Source organism: Mauremys reevesii, linkage group 4 (genome assembly GCF_016161935.1).
Source record: "Mauremys reevesii isolate NIE-2019 linkage group 4, ASM1616193v1, whole genome shotgun sequence".
NCBI classification, from domain to species: domain Eukaryota; kingdom Metazoa; phylum Chordata; order Testudines; family Geoemydidae; genus Mauremys; species Mauremys reevesii.
Window position 1 is genome coordinate 147,703,323 of NC_052626.1, and position 16,127 is coordinate 147,719,449.

At 45.3% G+C, this 16,127-nt stretch overlaps 2 protein-coding genes across 2 annotated transcripts; both read right to left on the reverse strand.

The window, feature by feature from the left end:
- Positions 1–972: 972 nt before the first annotated feature.
- LOC120403476 (olfactory receptor 1038-like) lies at positions 973–1,938 on the reverse strand. The gene has a single exon (XM_039534547.1). It carries the CDS (start codon positions 1,909–1,911, stop codon positions 973–975), a length of 939 nt encoding a protein of 312 aa, XP_039390481.1. The 5' UTR covers positions 1,912–1,938.
- Positions 1,939–10,473: 8,535 nt separating this feature from the next.
- On the reverse strand, positions 10,474–11,412 carry LOC120403428 (olfactory receptor 1009-like). Its single transcript, XM_039534498.1, has one exon. The coding sequence runs from the start codon at positions 11,410–11,412 to the stop codon at positions 10,474–10,476; it is 939 nt and encodes a 312-aa protein (XP_039390432.1).
- Between the last annotated feature and the right edge of the window lie 4,715 nt (positions 11,413–16,127).

The window sequence follows — 16,127 nt, forward strand, 5'->3', positions numbered from 1 at the left end:
TGTGGTGGATAGCTAATTAAATAAACATTGGAACAAACACATGAAGTTGAGCGTGTGGGTACCCAGAACTACCAGTCTATAGAGTCATTCTCTTTTTCTGGCCCTCTGATTCTTTCTGTGTTTTATCCACAATGCAACAGCTTCAACAGGAGAGACTGAGGCCATATCTACACTACTGGCTAAATTGGGTCTAATGGGATAGATGAAATGTTGTTGATTGACCAGGTCTGGAGAAGACATGCTAAATCGATGGGAGAGTTCTCACCTGTTGAAATCTGTACTCCAGCTCCCTCAGAGACTATGTTCCATCATGGATCTTTCTCAGGATTGGGCTGCACAAATGCTATCGGCTGATGTATGTTACACTCCTTCAGTTACGTAACTCTCCCGGTGACATAGCACAGTGTGGACACCGCTGTAAGTCAGACTAACTTAGTCAACGTCAAATAGGGTAACTGAGATCAATTTACAGCAGGGGCGTAGACTGGTCCTGAGAATGATGCAGGAGAGAACAGAGCCCAGTCATCAGGGTACTGTCTAGCAATGTGGGAGACCTACTTTCAAATTGCTTCCTGCATTTCCAGAAAGCATCCCAGCCCCTCAGCGATGTGCTATTCCATTCTGGGTTCCTCTCAATCTCTCCTTTCAAACTTGTTCTACTGTGGATAAATAATTCAATAGCTATTGGAACAGAGACGTGAAATTGAGCATCTCACACTCTAGGTGGAGCCCCTAGCCTCCAGCCTATAGAATCATTCTCTCTTTCTGCACCTCTGATGCTTCCCATGATTTGTACACTGATCTAAGTTGGTTCCTGCAAACCTTTTTGGAATACAAACAAATTAATAATAATAATGATACAATAATGAACAATACTACCATGGGCTCTGCAAAATTACATTGCAATGGGCTGGGAATTGAATCCACTTGTTTCCACACCCCATCACTAAACCAGTACAAAGTTAAACAGGTTCAGGAATTGGTTAGGAATTTATTCATTGCTTTCCTCAGGGCATTCTTCACCTCCGTGTTCCTCAGGCTGTAGATGAGGGGGTTCAGCATGGGGATCACCACCGTGTAAAACACTGTTGCCACTTTATCTGTGTCCATGGAATAGCTGGAGGTGGGACGTAAATACATGAAGAGGAGGGTGCCAAAATACAGGGCCACAGCAGTCAAGTGGAAAGAGCAGGTGGAGAAGGCTTTGCGCCGGCCCTCGGCAGAGCGGATCTGCAGGATGGTGGAGATGATATAGACATAGGAGAGGAGGACAGTCACAAAACTGCCCACTGTAATGCAGCTTGTGAAAGCAAAGATCACAATCTCATTGATGTGGGTGTCAGAGCAGGAGAGCGCCAGCAGTGGGGGGATGTCACAGAAGAAATGATTGATGATGTTGGAGCTGCAGAATGACAGCCGAAATATAAAAAAAGTGTTTATCATTGAATCCACCAGCCCCACAGTGTACACCAAAGCCACCAGCTGGTTGCAAAGCTGCCTGGACATGGTGACCGTATAGAGCAGCGGGTTACAGATGGCCACATAACGGTCATACGCCATCAGGGCCAGCAAGAGACACTCAACATCTGTAAAAACAACAGAGAGATTCATTTGCACAGCGCAGGCAATGTAAGAAATGCTTTTCCTCTTGGCTAAGAAATTCAGCAGCATTTTAGGGGAAATTATCGTGGAATAGCAGAGGTCGCAGAAAGACAAATTACTGAGGAAAAAGTACATGGGGGTGTGGAGTCCGGGGTCAATCGTGATTAACAAGATCATCCCCCCATTCCCCACCAGGGTGATACCATAGATCAGTAGGAACACCCCAAAGAGGGGGACCTGCAGCTCCGGACGATCTGTCAGTCCTGAGAGAATGAACTCAGTCACCTCCGAGTGATTTCCCTTTTCCATCTCCTCTGAAAAGAGATCAGGCAGCTGCAGAAATCTGGGAAGGTGGATGGTGCGGAAAACCTGCCCCTTCTCTGTAATGAAGTAAGTGAAGATAGATGGAGATCAATTTCTAAATGGACATCAGTACCCGCTCAGGGAAGGGCTTAATCCACAGAGCCAGATGTTCACCGCTGGTCATTCCCGGTGTTCGATAAAATGCACACACTGTGCAAATACAATGACATGAAGGTTAATTATGCCCCCCACACAAAGACTCCTGTTCACTAATCCAAACAGAAAACAGTGATTTGTGCTCTGAGAGAATCAGTCAGAAGAGATTATTTCTTAGCTAAAGAAGGGGTGAGAGTAAAGAAGTGTCAATCTTTCTACTCTCTTTGAGCAAGGGGAGCTCTCTGGCTTGGCATGTCATTTTGGGGTAAAGTTGCTTACTCTGCTAATTAAGCTTTTGAGCCTTTTCTTTAGCCTGTATGAAAACCCAGAGACATTCTGGAAAGCATTTGCTTCGGTGACTATGTAATTGCCTAATTTTTCCACCCAAGGAGGTCGCTCCTTTAGCTGAAGGGGTAGGAGTTGGGGCTGAGGCTTTCAGTGCTGGAGGTCTTGAATTCAATACCTGCTGATCACCATGGTGTCTGTATGTGTGTGTATGACTGTGATGCTGGATAATCGCACGTACCTGCTGAGAAGAGAGAGAAAGATGTGGTGGCGTTTCCCCATCATCAGAAACTGCCAATTCGGAGCATTTGGGAAGTTTTATAGTGACATTTGTGATCTGTGAGACATGATTCCTCAAGCAACTGGGAATACCTGAGCTCAGAGAGACACAACACCTAATTAATGTGCTCAGTGAACCAAAGCCACCTTGGTATAACTCATGCCCTGGTGATTAATTCGACCCACTCTTTCCTACTGTGTTATTAAATGATGCAATTTCTACCAGAATTACAGAGTATGAGGTTAGGGGTAGATTTCATCTTGCTTTTTTCAGTGCAAGATGGGTACTGCATAGAAATGATTCTTCAAGGTGATTTGTTTGTGGAGACTGAAAACTTTTGACTGAAAACTTAACATTTTGGCTTGGAAATACCACGGGGTTGCATCAGATACCACACACCACGAATCTCGTCCATGGGCCAAGCTCCCAGGCTGGACTACATCCCCCATGATGCATGATGGTCTCTCCTCTTGCTGAACTACCCTGGAATATCACACAATCGTCCCACAGCCATGGTTTGGGGAGGAGGGATGTTTGGCCTTTTTGATGGAAATTTTCAACCAGCCGTAGCAACAAGTTTGGAATGAAAGGAACAGAAAGTTAGATGCAGCTGAAATGGACTAATTGTTTCAGAATCACCTCATTGTCCTGACCCAATAGGTGAAATGTAAAACCCGTAAGACATGTAAGAATACTCCAAATTATCTATCTATCTATCTATCTATCTATTGCACGCAAATCACCATGGTATTCTATGTCCTTCCCTTGCTAGGTTACTCCCAAATTAGGAAGGATAGGTTCACACATTGTGCTTGATGGAGACCACATTATGACCAGAGGAGTTCAGGAGGAGACCACAGCCATCTGCCCTCCATTGTGAATTTGGTGCTTCTCTGTACAACTGGAAATGACCAATGTTCCCTCTATTTTTTACATCCATGTGCAGATTGAATGTTGTTATGTGCAGCACTAATATTGAGGTCATTTGTGCATACTAAATCTAGATATAATATATATTTTTGAAAGTTCATGGATATGGAGGAAGAAGAAGATAGACTATTAAAACAAGGGATAATTAACAAGTTGCACTGCTTAAGATGCTTATTTAATATGAAATCAAATAAAAAGGAAATTAACACTGCCCTTGGAATACATGTATTTGATCATCCTTTCTAACAACTCAAGCTAGTAAACACAGCAAAATATGGTGTACTGAAAACAGCTATATAAATAAAACAAAATCATCATGGTCATTAAATGAAAGCATAAAAAATATGCACCAGAGGCCCAATTAAATAACATACTCCTACCACAGACCACTAAACCTTCAGGGAAAGCTGCTTTCAAAAAATGAAGCATCTGCCAAAACACACTACGGACTTTTGCAGTTCACAAAACTATCCCGCTTGCATGCATATTATCTGCACACACCGCTCAGCTTTAAGATGCAAAATAAATTCATGAGTCAAGTAGAAATGCTCTCACCCCAAATATTAATACAATATTTTCTGATACTGGAAAGGAGAGCAAAAAGGCATTCAAGTGGGATTATACAATTTCTCTGGAATGTCAACTCTTAATTTGATTAATACTTCACACACAGAGAACAGTAAAAATAAGTAAAAAAGCAACACAGACAGCAAAACAAAGCCACACACAAACAAGTGACAACACTGAAAATATGAAGGGAAGTAAAACATCAAGTGGTTTGTGATGGGTATTTTAAATGAGTGTTTAGGGCCCATGCAGTGCAGGTGCAACAGAGCCCTGTAGAAACAGGCAAAGTTCTCCTGGTTTCACATTCTGTGTGTCACCAAGTTAAAAACTTGGAGTAGACTGACTCATTACTTTTTTACATGCCCTGCATGACAATAACACATAGATCCCTTGCGGCTGTCAATCACTGTAGCGCCATTGAACTCCTGGCTGGTTAAAGGGAACTGCAGCACCATGGACAGCTCAGAACTGGCAGGGATTGTGGACTGATCTACACTGGGGTGGGGGATCGATGTAAGATTTGTCCTTTGTTCTAGGTCCCTTTGCAAGGCCTTTTTCATGAACTGTCTGGGATGTAGAGGTAGAGCCAGACTTCACAGGAACCAGACCCGAAGTTAACAAGATTCCAATCCATGTTAACTCCTGCTGGGTTCCCTCCGCAGCTTGGTCCTCAGGTTATGTACCAATTGGGAGCAGGTTAAACACATTATGAGCCATTGTTGTGTGTTTCTTTGGAGGTGGGAGTGATGAGAGTGAAGACTTTCATGGCAATAGAATACTTTCATATTCCCTTAGACTTTAAAGGGTGTTGCTATACAATCTAGGGTCTCTTCCCATGGAAATTGTTTTGATTGTGCTGCTGAGTACATAAGGGTATGGGTGTGGCCACACCTGTTTGGTTTGCTTCACAGACAGTAGTTCTCTCACAAACTATGTTTCATATGTTTGAATAGCTGATTTTTTTGTCTAGTATTTGGGAGAGTGTAGCTTGTGGTGGGGGTGGAATTGTTTGTGGATTTTTTGTTTTGTTTTTTGTTAGCCCTTTAACCCCAAGATGCACAAAGGGCCTTGAAGTTGAAAGGCTCCATAACCTGTTCTACTCATAATCAGGGGCATGTGTGGGGATTTAAATGTGACTATGTTGGGGGGGACATTTTAAACACTGCCTCCCAGAACTTGATGCCCCCAGGACCTGCTGCCCCCCTGCTTAGCTCCCGCTACCTCCATGGGATCCTCACCCATCCCCCCAGCACCCCACTGCCTCCACTCCGCATTGTTCCGGGCTCTGAACCCTTACTGGAGGCTGCGGGCAAGAAAGGGACAGGGCCCAGCAGGCTTCCTGGCCCCCTCCTAGCAGAACTCTGCTGCCAGCCCATCTTCCCTGTTCCAGGTGCCATCTAGTGGGGCTCAGCGAGAGTGCTAGCTGGACTGCCGTTCCCAGGCACATCTCCAGCCATGGTCAGCCCAACTCCCACCCTGGCAGAAAGGGGGGAGGAGGGGCTTGGGAGAGGCAATCTTGGGGCAGGGTCCGGTTCAGAAGCTGCAGGCAGTGGCAGAGATTCTGAGGGGCCCATGCCCCTGCTTGTCCCCCTTTGTGCACTCCCCTGGTCATCATCACTCGACGCAGTGACCAAGACACAAAATGTAGCTAGAAGAGGATGAAACTTTCCACGAATAGTTTTAGCCACTTTTCTTTTGGCCAGGAATTGGGTGCCATGTCGGAGGAGGAGACGGTAAAATGATCAGGAGCGACTCTTGAAAATGGGGGGAGGGACACTGACGGAAAAGTGAGTGGGCCTGTGTGGGCCACTGTGAAAAAAGGGCACATGACCCAGTTCACCCCTCCCACACGTCGCCGCTGAAAGCAGTGGTATTGAAATGATTCATTCAACCCAAAATGAATATTTTTTGCTTTGTCGACTTTTTCAATTCACCGATATTTTGGCAGTTTTTAGTTCGGGTGAAGCAGAATTTTTTTTTCCAGCAAACTGATAGCAGGTCCAGCTCTATCCATGTCCCATTCACAGTGCCCTGAGCTATAATGTTCCCTGAATCCCTGCTCTTCAGAGTCTAGAATATTTTCCAGTAGACCTAAAAGCAAGAACTCACAGTAAACATGGTGATGTGGTGTAAACATGTTGTGTGGGATGTGACTTTTTTTTCCTGTTTATTTCTCTTTTACAAAAAATGCTGCCCTGCCTCCCCACCCCCAGGTGCCATTTTGGTATTCAGTTCACTGTCCCAGAGGTTTCAGAGTGGTAGCTGTGTTAGTCTGTAACAGTAAAAACAACAAGGAGTCCTTGAGGCACCTTAGAAACTAACAAATTTATTTGGGCATAAGCTTTTGTGGGCTATAACCCACTTCATCAGATGCATGGAGTGGAAAATACAGTAAGCAGGTATAAATATACAGCACATGAAAAGATGGGAGTTGCCTTACCGAGTGGGGGAGCCAGTGCTAACGAGGCCAATTCAATTAGGGTGGATGTGGCCCATTCCCAATAGTTGACAAGAAAGCGTGAATATCAACAGAGGGAAAATTACTTTTTGTGGTGCTAACGAGGCCAATTCAATCAAGGTGGATATGGCAGTTGACAAGAAGGTGTGAATATCAATAGAGGGAAAATTATTTTTGTAGTGACCCAGCCACTCCCAGTCTTTATTGACGCCTAATTTGATGGTGTCCAGTTTGCAAATTATTTCCAGTTCTGCAGTTTCTTGTTGAAGTCTGTTTTTGAAGTTTTCTTGCTGAAGAATTGCAACTTTTAAGTCTGTTATTGAGTGTCAAGGGAGATTGAAGTGCTCTCCTACTGGTTTTTGAATGTTACAATTCTTGATGTCTGATTTGTGTCCATTTATTCTTTTGCATAGACACTGTCCGGTTTGGCCAATGTACATGCCAGAGGGGCATTGCTGGCAGTGTCTACAAACAGTATGCTCTCATAGAAACTTTACATTTCCTCTTACTTGTGTTCTGAGTGAAAGCCTCTTTCCATGCTTGGTGCATGGACAACAAGCCAGGTGACAATCTTGATGACCGATTTTGACCACACAGAACACATGAAGGACAGCAGAGAACCAGCACGATGTGTGAACTTCCCTTTGGTTCAGCCACAGAAATCCTGCACTCCACACTTGCAACTGCATAATGAAACCAACTCCATGGCAAAGGAGAAGGAGCTGGATTAGGTGTCCTATTTCTCTCCCAACACAGACAATTGTGTACTTGCAAAGCACATCACATATATGTGTATTTTTATACATGTGAAAGGGTTATCTTTGTAACCCTAACAACCCTTCAGTGCCCACTGGCAAAGAGCTCAATGTCATGTTAAGCAACTCCTGTCAGCCCCGACAAACTCACTACACCTAGTGTGTTGCTGTGATGGTATTTATCTATAAAGAACATTGTGTAAGGCATCAAATGAAAACTTATATCATCCTGATCTTCATAAAAGCTATGGATATGTACGAACAATATGCTCAAATGATGAAACCAGGCAGGGCTGGTAAACAAGTATGTCCGAGACAAAGCCCTGGTCTACATTGTGTGTGTGGGGTGGGGGGGTCAATCTAAGTTATGAAACTTCAGCTACATGAATAACGTAGCTGAAGTCGATGTGTCTTCATTTATCGTGGTGTCTTCACCGCGGTGAGTCAACTGCTGCCGCTCCCCCGTCGACTCTGCCTGCGCCTCTTGCGGCCCTGGAGTACAGGAGTCAACGGGAGAGCGCTCGGGGATCAATTTATCATGCCGTGACTGGATGCGATAAATCGATCTCTCCTGGATCAATTGCTGCCCGCTGATCTGGCGGGTAGTGTAGACATACCCAAAGAAATGTTGGTTTGCCTTGTGATGCTGGCAGATCACATGCTAGCTCGTGCCAAAGCTGAACAATGACAAATACAAAGCTGGAACCAGTCTGGCTGTCCTGTGTGTTTGTATTGTTAAAATAGGCATTAGAATTATAGGACTGTGTTTAGAGTTTAGATGCTATGACACGCTTGTAAGTTTCTGCCAGCATTCATCTCACTTATAGTACCTCTGTCCCATGTATGTTACTAGGTTATATTTAAGTGCTTGTAACAGGAAATCACCAGACAATAGAAAAGAATTAACAAGTGTGATATACCAGTTTCTAACACGTATCAGGGGGTAGCCGTGTTAGTCTGTGTCCACAAAAACAACCAGGAGTCCGGTGGCACCTTAAAGATTAACAGATTTGTTAGGATAAGCTTATGCCCTAATAAATCTGTTAGTCTTTAAGATGCCACTGGCCTCCTAGTTTCTAACAGGAAATGTTATTTTCTGTCCAACAAAGGAGACCCATCAACACCTGCAAACCATTGTGGAACATCAAAGGACAACAGACTTCTCTGACGGCTCCCTCCCACTCCCTGAAGAAGAGATGTGCAAGTGAATTGTTCCCAACAACTTCATTTGCAACTTGAAGCAGAAAAAGAAATAATAATTTAAAAAAACACACACAAAAAATCCCTAAAAAGCAAGTACTGTCTTATCTTGTTCTTGGACTCTGAGGGGCAAAGGTTACCAAGCATCAGATCCTCAATGTTTGGCCTGGTTTAGTCCTGAAAGATACATGCAGCTTGCTTATAATAGAAGCTTCTATTACCTTTTGAAACCTGATTAACTCATCTGTGTGTAGGTTTACCAGATTTAACCTTGTAAATAACTCTCATTTCTTTTTTCCTAATTAATAAATCTTTAGATAGTTTCTTATAGGATTGACTACAAGTGTCTTCAGTGTGAAATCTAAGGTGCAATTGACCTGGGGTAAGCCACTGGTCCTTTAGGACTGGGAGAAATATTAAGATTGCTGAGATCTTTGGTGTAAGAAACCATCTATCACAAAAGTAACCTTACATGCGTGGCAAGATAGATAAAGTACCCAAGAAGACTGTCTTTGACTCCATGTTAAGGCTGTTATAGTGCCCGAGGAGTTTACACTTGCAAATCAGTAGGTGAAATCTAAGCCTAGAACTCACAACCAATTTGGGGTTTGCGCCCTGGTTATTAATAGTCTGCCCTTGGGTTGGTATTTACACTTTTGAGCCACTCCTGGACATCTGGTCATATCTGTCTGCCTAGGTCTCCAGTGTAAATGGAACAGGAGAGGCCAAAGATAATGTGAATTATATTTGCATTTGAAATCAGCTAGAAAAGCTCATCAATAAAAGGGTGAGAAAATCCGCATAGACAGCAAGGCATCCATACACCAGCAGGGCAGAGGAACTCTGGAGGCACAAGAATGCATTTCAAAGCATACTGGACTATAAGAAGAAGGGGAAAAGACATTTTGTGCTTCATCACTGAGGGGACAAAGAGGTCCATGAACAGTGGATCCCTAGCCATGTGGGTTGGTGCCACAGAGAGGTGCCTTTAAGTGAGAAACAGTCTCTGGGCAGGTCTACACTATGGGGAAAAGTTGAGCTAAGCTACGCAATTTGAGTTATGTTAGTAGTGTAACTCAAGTTGACGTAGTTTAGATCTACTTACTGCGGGGTCCACACCAGGCTGGATCAAGGGGAGAAACTCTCCCATCGATTCCCTTTACTCTTCTCATTCTGGTGGAGAATCAGAGTCTAAAGGAGTGCATTTGGCATGGACTGCTGGTGAATCGATCGCTGCAGTGTCGACCCACCTAATAGTGGAGATAAGCCCTCAGATAAGGATTGCAGCCTATTGAGTTTTGGTCAGTAGAAAATGCATTGTACTTTTTCTTTCATTTTCTGTTTCTATTATCTTTGCTTAAACCTCTGCTCTTTTTTAGTAGAGGTATTCTTGGTTTTACTGTCAGTTCATCTCAGTGTAATATATTAAAGCACAAATCCTCACCTGATCTAGCAGCCTGGTGTGTATACTATCTCTCTGGAGACAGTGGACTCAGTCATTTCTGTGAGAGCCCAGGGATAGGGGCTGAATACTGCCGGGGAACACGTTTCAAGGAACTTTCAGGACTGGAGTGCAACTGAGGTGACCTGCGAGGCAAAGTAAAGGCTGGCTGAGCTTTGGAGGAGAGTAGTTGGGAGGATGCAGGAGGGTTAACAAACTGGCGAGTCAGAGAGCTGACACATAATTTAGCCCCTGCAAGTCCCTTGCTCACTGATGCACGGGAGAGACAGTCTTGAATTCCCCAAAGAAGTGTCACAACCTTCTTGAACCTTTCTGGGGCTGCCAGATATTGTTGGAAAACAATAAAAGAAAAAAAAACAATACAAATAATTCACAGTGATAACAAGCATGATGAGGAATGAGATTGCAGTGGAGTGGGAACTGAGTTCTTCTGCTTCCACCTCCCAATCAGTAACTCAGTATGGAGTAAACAGGCTCAAGAGAAGGTTAGCAATTTGTGTATCACTTTCCACTGGGCATCTTTCACCTCCTTGTTCCTCAGGCTGTAGATGAGGGGGTTCAGCATGGGGATCACCACCGTGTAGAACACAGAGGCTATTTTGTCAGTGTCCAGGGAGCAATTGGTGGTGGGTCGGAAATACATGAAGAGGAGGGAGCCATGGAACATGGCCACGGCCGTTAGGTGGGAGATGCAAGTGGAGAAGGCTTTGCGCCTACCCTCGGCGGAGTGGATCCGCAGGATGGTGATGATGATATAGGCATAGGAGAGGAGAATGATCACAATGCTGCTCACCACCACGCAGCCAATCAAAGCAAACTTCAAAATATCGTTGACGTGTGTATCGGAGCAGGAGAGCGACAATACCGGTGGAAAATCACAGAAGAAATGATTGATGACATTAGAGCTGCAGAACGATAAACGCAAAGTAAAAATGGTGTGTATCATTGTGTCCAGCAAGCCCACAGCATACACCCCAGCCACCAGCTGATGACAGAGCCATCTGGACATGGTGACCGTATAGAGCAGCGGGTTACAGATGGCCACATAACGGTCATATGCCATCACAGACAGCAGGAGGCAATCGACGTGACCAAAAGTACCAAAGAGATACATTTGCACAGCGCAGGCATTGTATGAAATCCTTTTGCTCTTGGCTAAGAAGTTCAGCAGCATCTTAGGGGAAATTATCGAGGAAAGGCAGAGGTCACAGAAAGACAAATTACCGAGGAAAAAGTACATGGGGGTGTGGAGACGGGAGTCAATCTGGATTAACACGATCATCCCCAGATTCCCTACCAGGGTGACAATGTAGATCATTAGGAACAGCACAAAGAGAGGGACCTGAAGCTCCGGACGATCTGTCAGCCCCAAGAGAATGAATTCTGTTACTGTTGAGTGATTTCCCTTTTCCATCTCCTCAGAACCAAGATCAGGGAGCTGCGGTGATGTGGGCAGGCAGACGGCTCAGGAATTCTATCCCTTCCCCATAAGGAGAGGAAGTAAAGAAATGATGGAGGTTAGTTTCTTAGGGGACTCGCCTGCTGAATCAAGAAAAGGCCTTAGTCCATTGACCCAGATGCTCAGAGCTGATCATTCCAGTTATCTGATAAAATGGAGACACAGCATAAATATAAGAACAGGTGGGTTAACTACGCCCCAAACATGGGCACTGCTGGTCTCTAAGCACAGCAGCGAATAGTGACTTTTGACTATTGCATGAGAATGTCTGACAGAAACTCTCACCCCTTGTTTTCAGCTTATCGGAGCTCTTCCCAATTCATACAAGGTGAGCTCTGTGCTCTGGCATTTCAGTTCTGGGTTACTTAGTGTGACCCAGTTACTTAGGATGATAATTGAGCCTGTTCAGAAAATGAAAATCAGCTTTGCATTTGTTTGTATCCCAGAGTCATAATATAATGCACACACACACGCACCTGTAAACTGCTACTTTCTCCAAAAGATGAGGTTTTTTTCCCTTTAGCACAAGAAATAGAAAGTGATGCTTTCGCTTCCAAAGATCTTGGTTCAATCCTCGCTGATGACCGTAGTGTCTGAATTTGTATGCAAGCATGATTCAGTCCAACTGCATGTACCTGCAGAAGACAGAGAGATATGTCTTTGCTTCCCCGTCAAGAGAAGCTGCTACTCTGGAGAATTCAGGAGGTTTCACACCATTCTTGATGACCTGGGGGACCTGATCCCTGAAGCAATCGTGTTCACCAAGGTGCACAACACAATTAAAATGCACTGGATCAGCCAAAGCCACCCCGATTGTAACTCATACTCTGGGGTTTAATCTGTTGCACCCTTTGCTTTGTTTGTTATTAAATGGTCTCATTTCTGCAGTTACCCAGGGCAGAGCTAGGGGTACACGTTTCATTCTGCTGCTTTCACTGGGAGCTGGGTGAAGAGCGGAGTAGGTGTGATGAATATCATGGGAGTGGGAAGGAAAGGAGATTGAGAGAGAAAATGGGATGTCAATGGAGTTACCCTAGTGTAAGATGTCCGTGTCTCCAAATCCCCTCTTGTCCTACGAAATGATCTTGTTGTCCTTCTTCCAACCTCAAGACTCTAATTACAGCAAACCCACCCTGGAATCGCTCCCCTCACTTTGTGGTGGGAGAGAATTTGCTGACCCCCAAACGCTCTGCTGAATAATATTAACCAGCAACATCTCCTTTATTTATTTATTTTTAATTCTCCCTTCGCTCCTCTCCCTTTCACATCTCCCCGTCTCTTTTCCCTAAGTCTTTCCATGGTATGATTTCCATTCTCCCTTCCTCCTCTCTCAGGGCTAGATTGTCACAGTCCTTCCTCAGCTAGGGAGAATAAGGCCTCTCCCCTTGTCCCTTGCTCAGTGCTGCTCAAATAATGGATTCTGGCCATGATGGAGACAGCAGGGACTGCTCACCCAATACACCCCTCTGGGAGCAAGCAGGTGGGGAGGATGACAAGGAGTGGGAGGAACCCTGGCTCCAGCCCCTTAGTCACCAGCTAGAGAGTAGCTGACTGCATGCACTCTGCCTGGTGGGTTAGGGGTAGGCTGCTCCAGGATGATTAGTTATTCCTACCCCCATGAAGCATGACAGAAACTGTGACTCCTCGTCTCCTTGGGTGATGCAGCTACCTACTGACCCATACTCAGGGCAAATTGTAAGGTTACAATCTAGCATTGCATCTCCTTCCATTCATCCCCTTTCCCATGTTCCTACCTCTCTCTCTTTCTCTAACTTGTTCGTCCTCAGTCTTCTCCTATCAGCTCCTTCACACTGCCCCCTACTCCTCCTCTACCCCTGGTTCTCAGGCCATTTCCGCCTCCTCCTGTAGCTCTCACTCATCAGAGCTGGTGCCCTTTGGGATAGGGAATCTCTCTTGTCCAATAACATAAGTGTCATAGAATCATAGAAGATAATGGTTGGAAGAGACCTCAGAAGGTATCTAGTCCAAGCCCCTGCTTAAAGCAGGACCAACACCAACTAAATCATCCCATCCAGGGCTTTGTCAAGCCAGGTCTTAAAAACCTCTAAGAATGGAGATTCCACCACCTTAATAACCCAGTCCAGTGCTTCACCACCCTCCTAGTGAAATAGTTTTTCCTAATATCCAACCTAGACCTCCCCCACTGCAACTTGTGACCATTGCTCCTTGTTCTGTCATCTGCCACCACTGAGAACAGCTGAGTTCCATCCTTGTTGGAACCCCTCTTTGGGTAGTTGAAGGCTGCTATCAAATCCCCCCTCACTCTTCTCTCCTGCAGACTAAATAACCCCAGTTCCCTCAGCCTCTCCTCATAAGTCAAGAGCTTTAGTCAACAGCTTCAGTGTCCAGAGCTTTAGTCTTGTGACGTGACTCAGTTATAACACGGCAGCTCAAGTGCACTGCAAAGTTGAATTCTCTTCCTACAGATTCCACAACTTGGTTATTTCTGTAATACAGATGGGCCTTTGCTGCACATTCACTCCCAGGGAGACTGTCCTAGCAGCAGCCCCTTGTCCCTGGTCAAGCTAAGGAAGACAGCATGTGCATTATTGCTTTAGTTGGTGCTGGTCCTGCTTTGAGCAGGGGATTAGACTAAATGACCTCCTGAGGTCTCTTCCAACCTTAATATTCTATGATTATCCCCCTGCCTTCTAGTGATGTCACACAACATGGCAAGGCTCTGTCAAAATCTAGATTCATAGATTACCAGGCCAGATGGGACCATTGTGATCATCTAGCCTGACTATCTGTACAATGCAGGCCAGAGAATTGCCCCCAAATCATTCCTAGAGCAGATTTAAAAAAAAACCTCCCATCTTGATTTTAAAATTGTCATCAACTCTTGGTAAATTGTTCCAGTGGTTAATTACCTTCACTGTTAAAAATGTGTGCCTTATTTTCAGTCTGAACTTGTCAATGGTACGGCATGTCTTTAGAGAAGTCCTGTTACAGTGAATGAATGTCTCATGGTGGAAAGAGAAATAAGTCCCTTAGCCATTTATGAATGTGGGGTAGGGGGTGAGCGTGGAATTCGGGAAAGCTCTGTCTCTTGTACTCTCATAGAGACAGACACCCTCCTTTCCACTGGGAGATGTTACATTGCACTTCATATGATTTTCCAGGATAAGCCAAATCCTTCCTCCTTTTCCGGCCCCCGTGCACCAGGCTGGTAGCACGAAGGAGGCACAAAGACAACCCAGTCACCAAGCTGAGGAGTCCCCTGACATGGGTAAGTTGCTGGGTAACGTAGAGTAGGGATAGCCATATCTGCACCATTAGCCCTAGCCCATCACCAGTTTAGGGGTGTGGCCAGAGAAAAGAGGGTGTGGCCTGAGAGACCTTGTGCTCTGTTGAGCCTGGCCCAGCACACTACAGCCTCATCCCAGAACAACAGTATTTAAATACACAAACCAACCCACCCTAATGGAATTATAGTAATTATTGTTGCAACGAGCAAGAATTCTATTCAGTTTTACATTTTCCCCACTAGGTGGCAATAGCACCACTAGGGATCCCCAGCTGTTGAGGAGCTGTTGATCCACCGTGACTCAGGGCAGCTCCGAGGCGGCCCTAAGTTGTAACGGGCGGGCTGAACTGAGCCAAAGGCTGGCCCCAGGACTGGGGGCCACCAAGATGCCCAGCTGAAGCCTGATCCCTATTAATTTAGCAGACATAAGAAAAAATTAGCATTAAATAACGGCCCTGCCCGTGTCACATCCACCTCCCCTCCCTCACAAGCTCTTAGGGCGCATGCCAGCAAACCACTTTCGCAGATGCTTAGCTGGGCTAACATGAGGAGCTTTACGGAAACCAAGAGCCTGACGTATGAGCTTCAAATTAAGCACACGTGTGCTTGCAGGATCAGGTCCTTAGTGAGCTACAAGAGCGAATAGAAAATCACCAGCCAGTCATAAAACCATCTACGAGCAGCAGATGTAAGTGATCAATCAATGCCACCAAAGAATTGCAGCTCTTTGCTAGGCTTGGTACGTGGAAGCCTGCCACAGAGCACACTGGTCGAGAGCACACCCAGGTCCAGCCAGCCGCTTGTGACCTCACTCACAATGGTGATATAGGAAGAAGAACACGGGAGTGGAGGGAGCGGTCGATCTTGGCAGGTGTTTGTCTAACCTCTTATTTCATCCCTTGTCACTCCCTTGACTTCAGAGGTGTTGCTCCTGACCTCGAACAGGATAAGGGATATCAGAATCAGGCTGTACAGTGGGGTCTGCCTGAGAAAGCTTAACTCAGGGATCTTACCGGCACTAGGAAATTTACTACCTGCCAGGTGCAATGCAGACTTGGCACCGCTGCTGCCAGTCAAGGCCGAGATGCCCATGGGTTTCCACCGCATTCTGTGTAATTAAACACGTTGGCAACGATTTTCAAATTAGAGCATTTGGATGTCTCCCCTTTGGGGTATGGCACGTGAGAATGCCCTCACAGGGCCTGGGACAGTGCTCAAGCATGTTCTGAAAACCAGTCCTTTTAGGCAAAAAAACAGAACAGGAGTCCTTGTGGCACCTTAGAGACTAACAAATTTATTTGAGCATAAGCTTTCGTGGGCTTTTATGGCTGAGCACCCCATAAATTTAAGGCACTAGTCACTCTTTACACTCTTGGTCTCCAGGCTGTGCAGTGTATGGCCT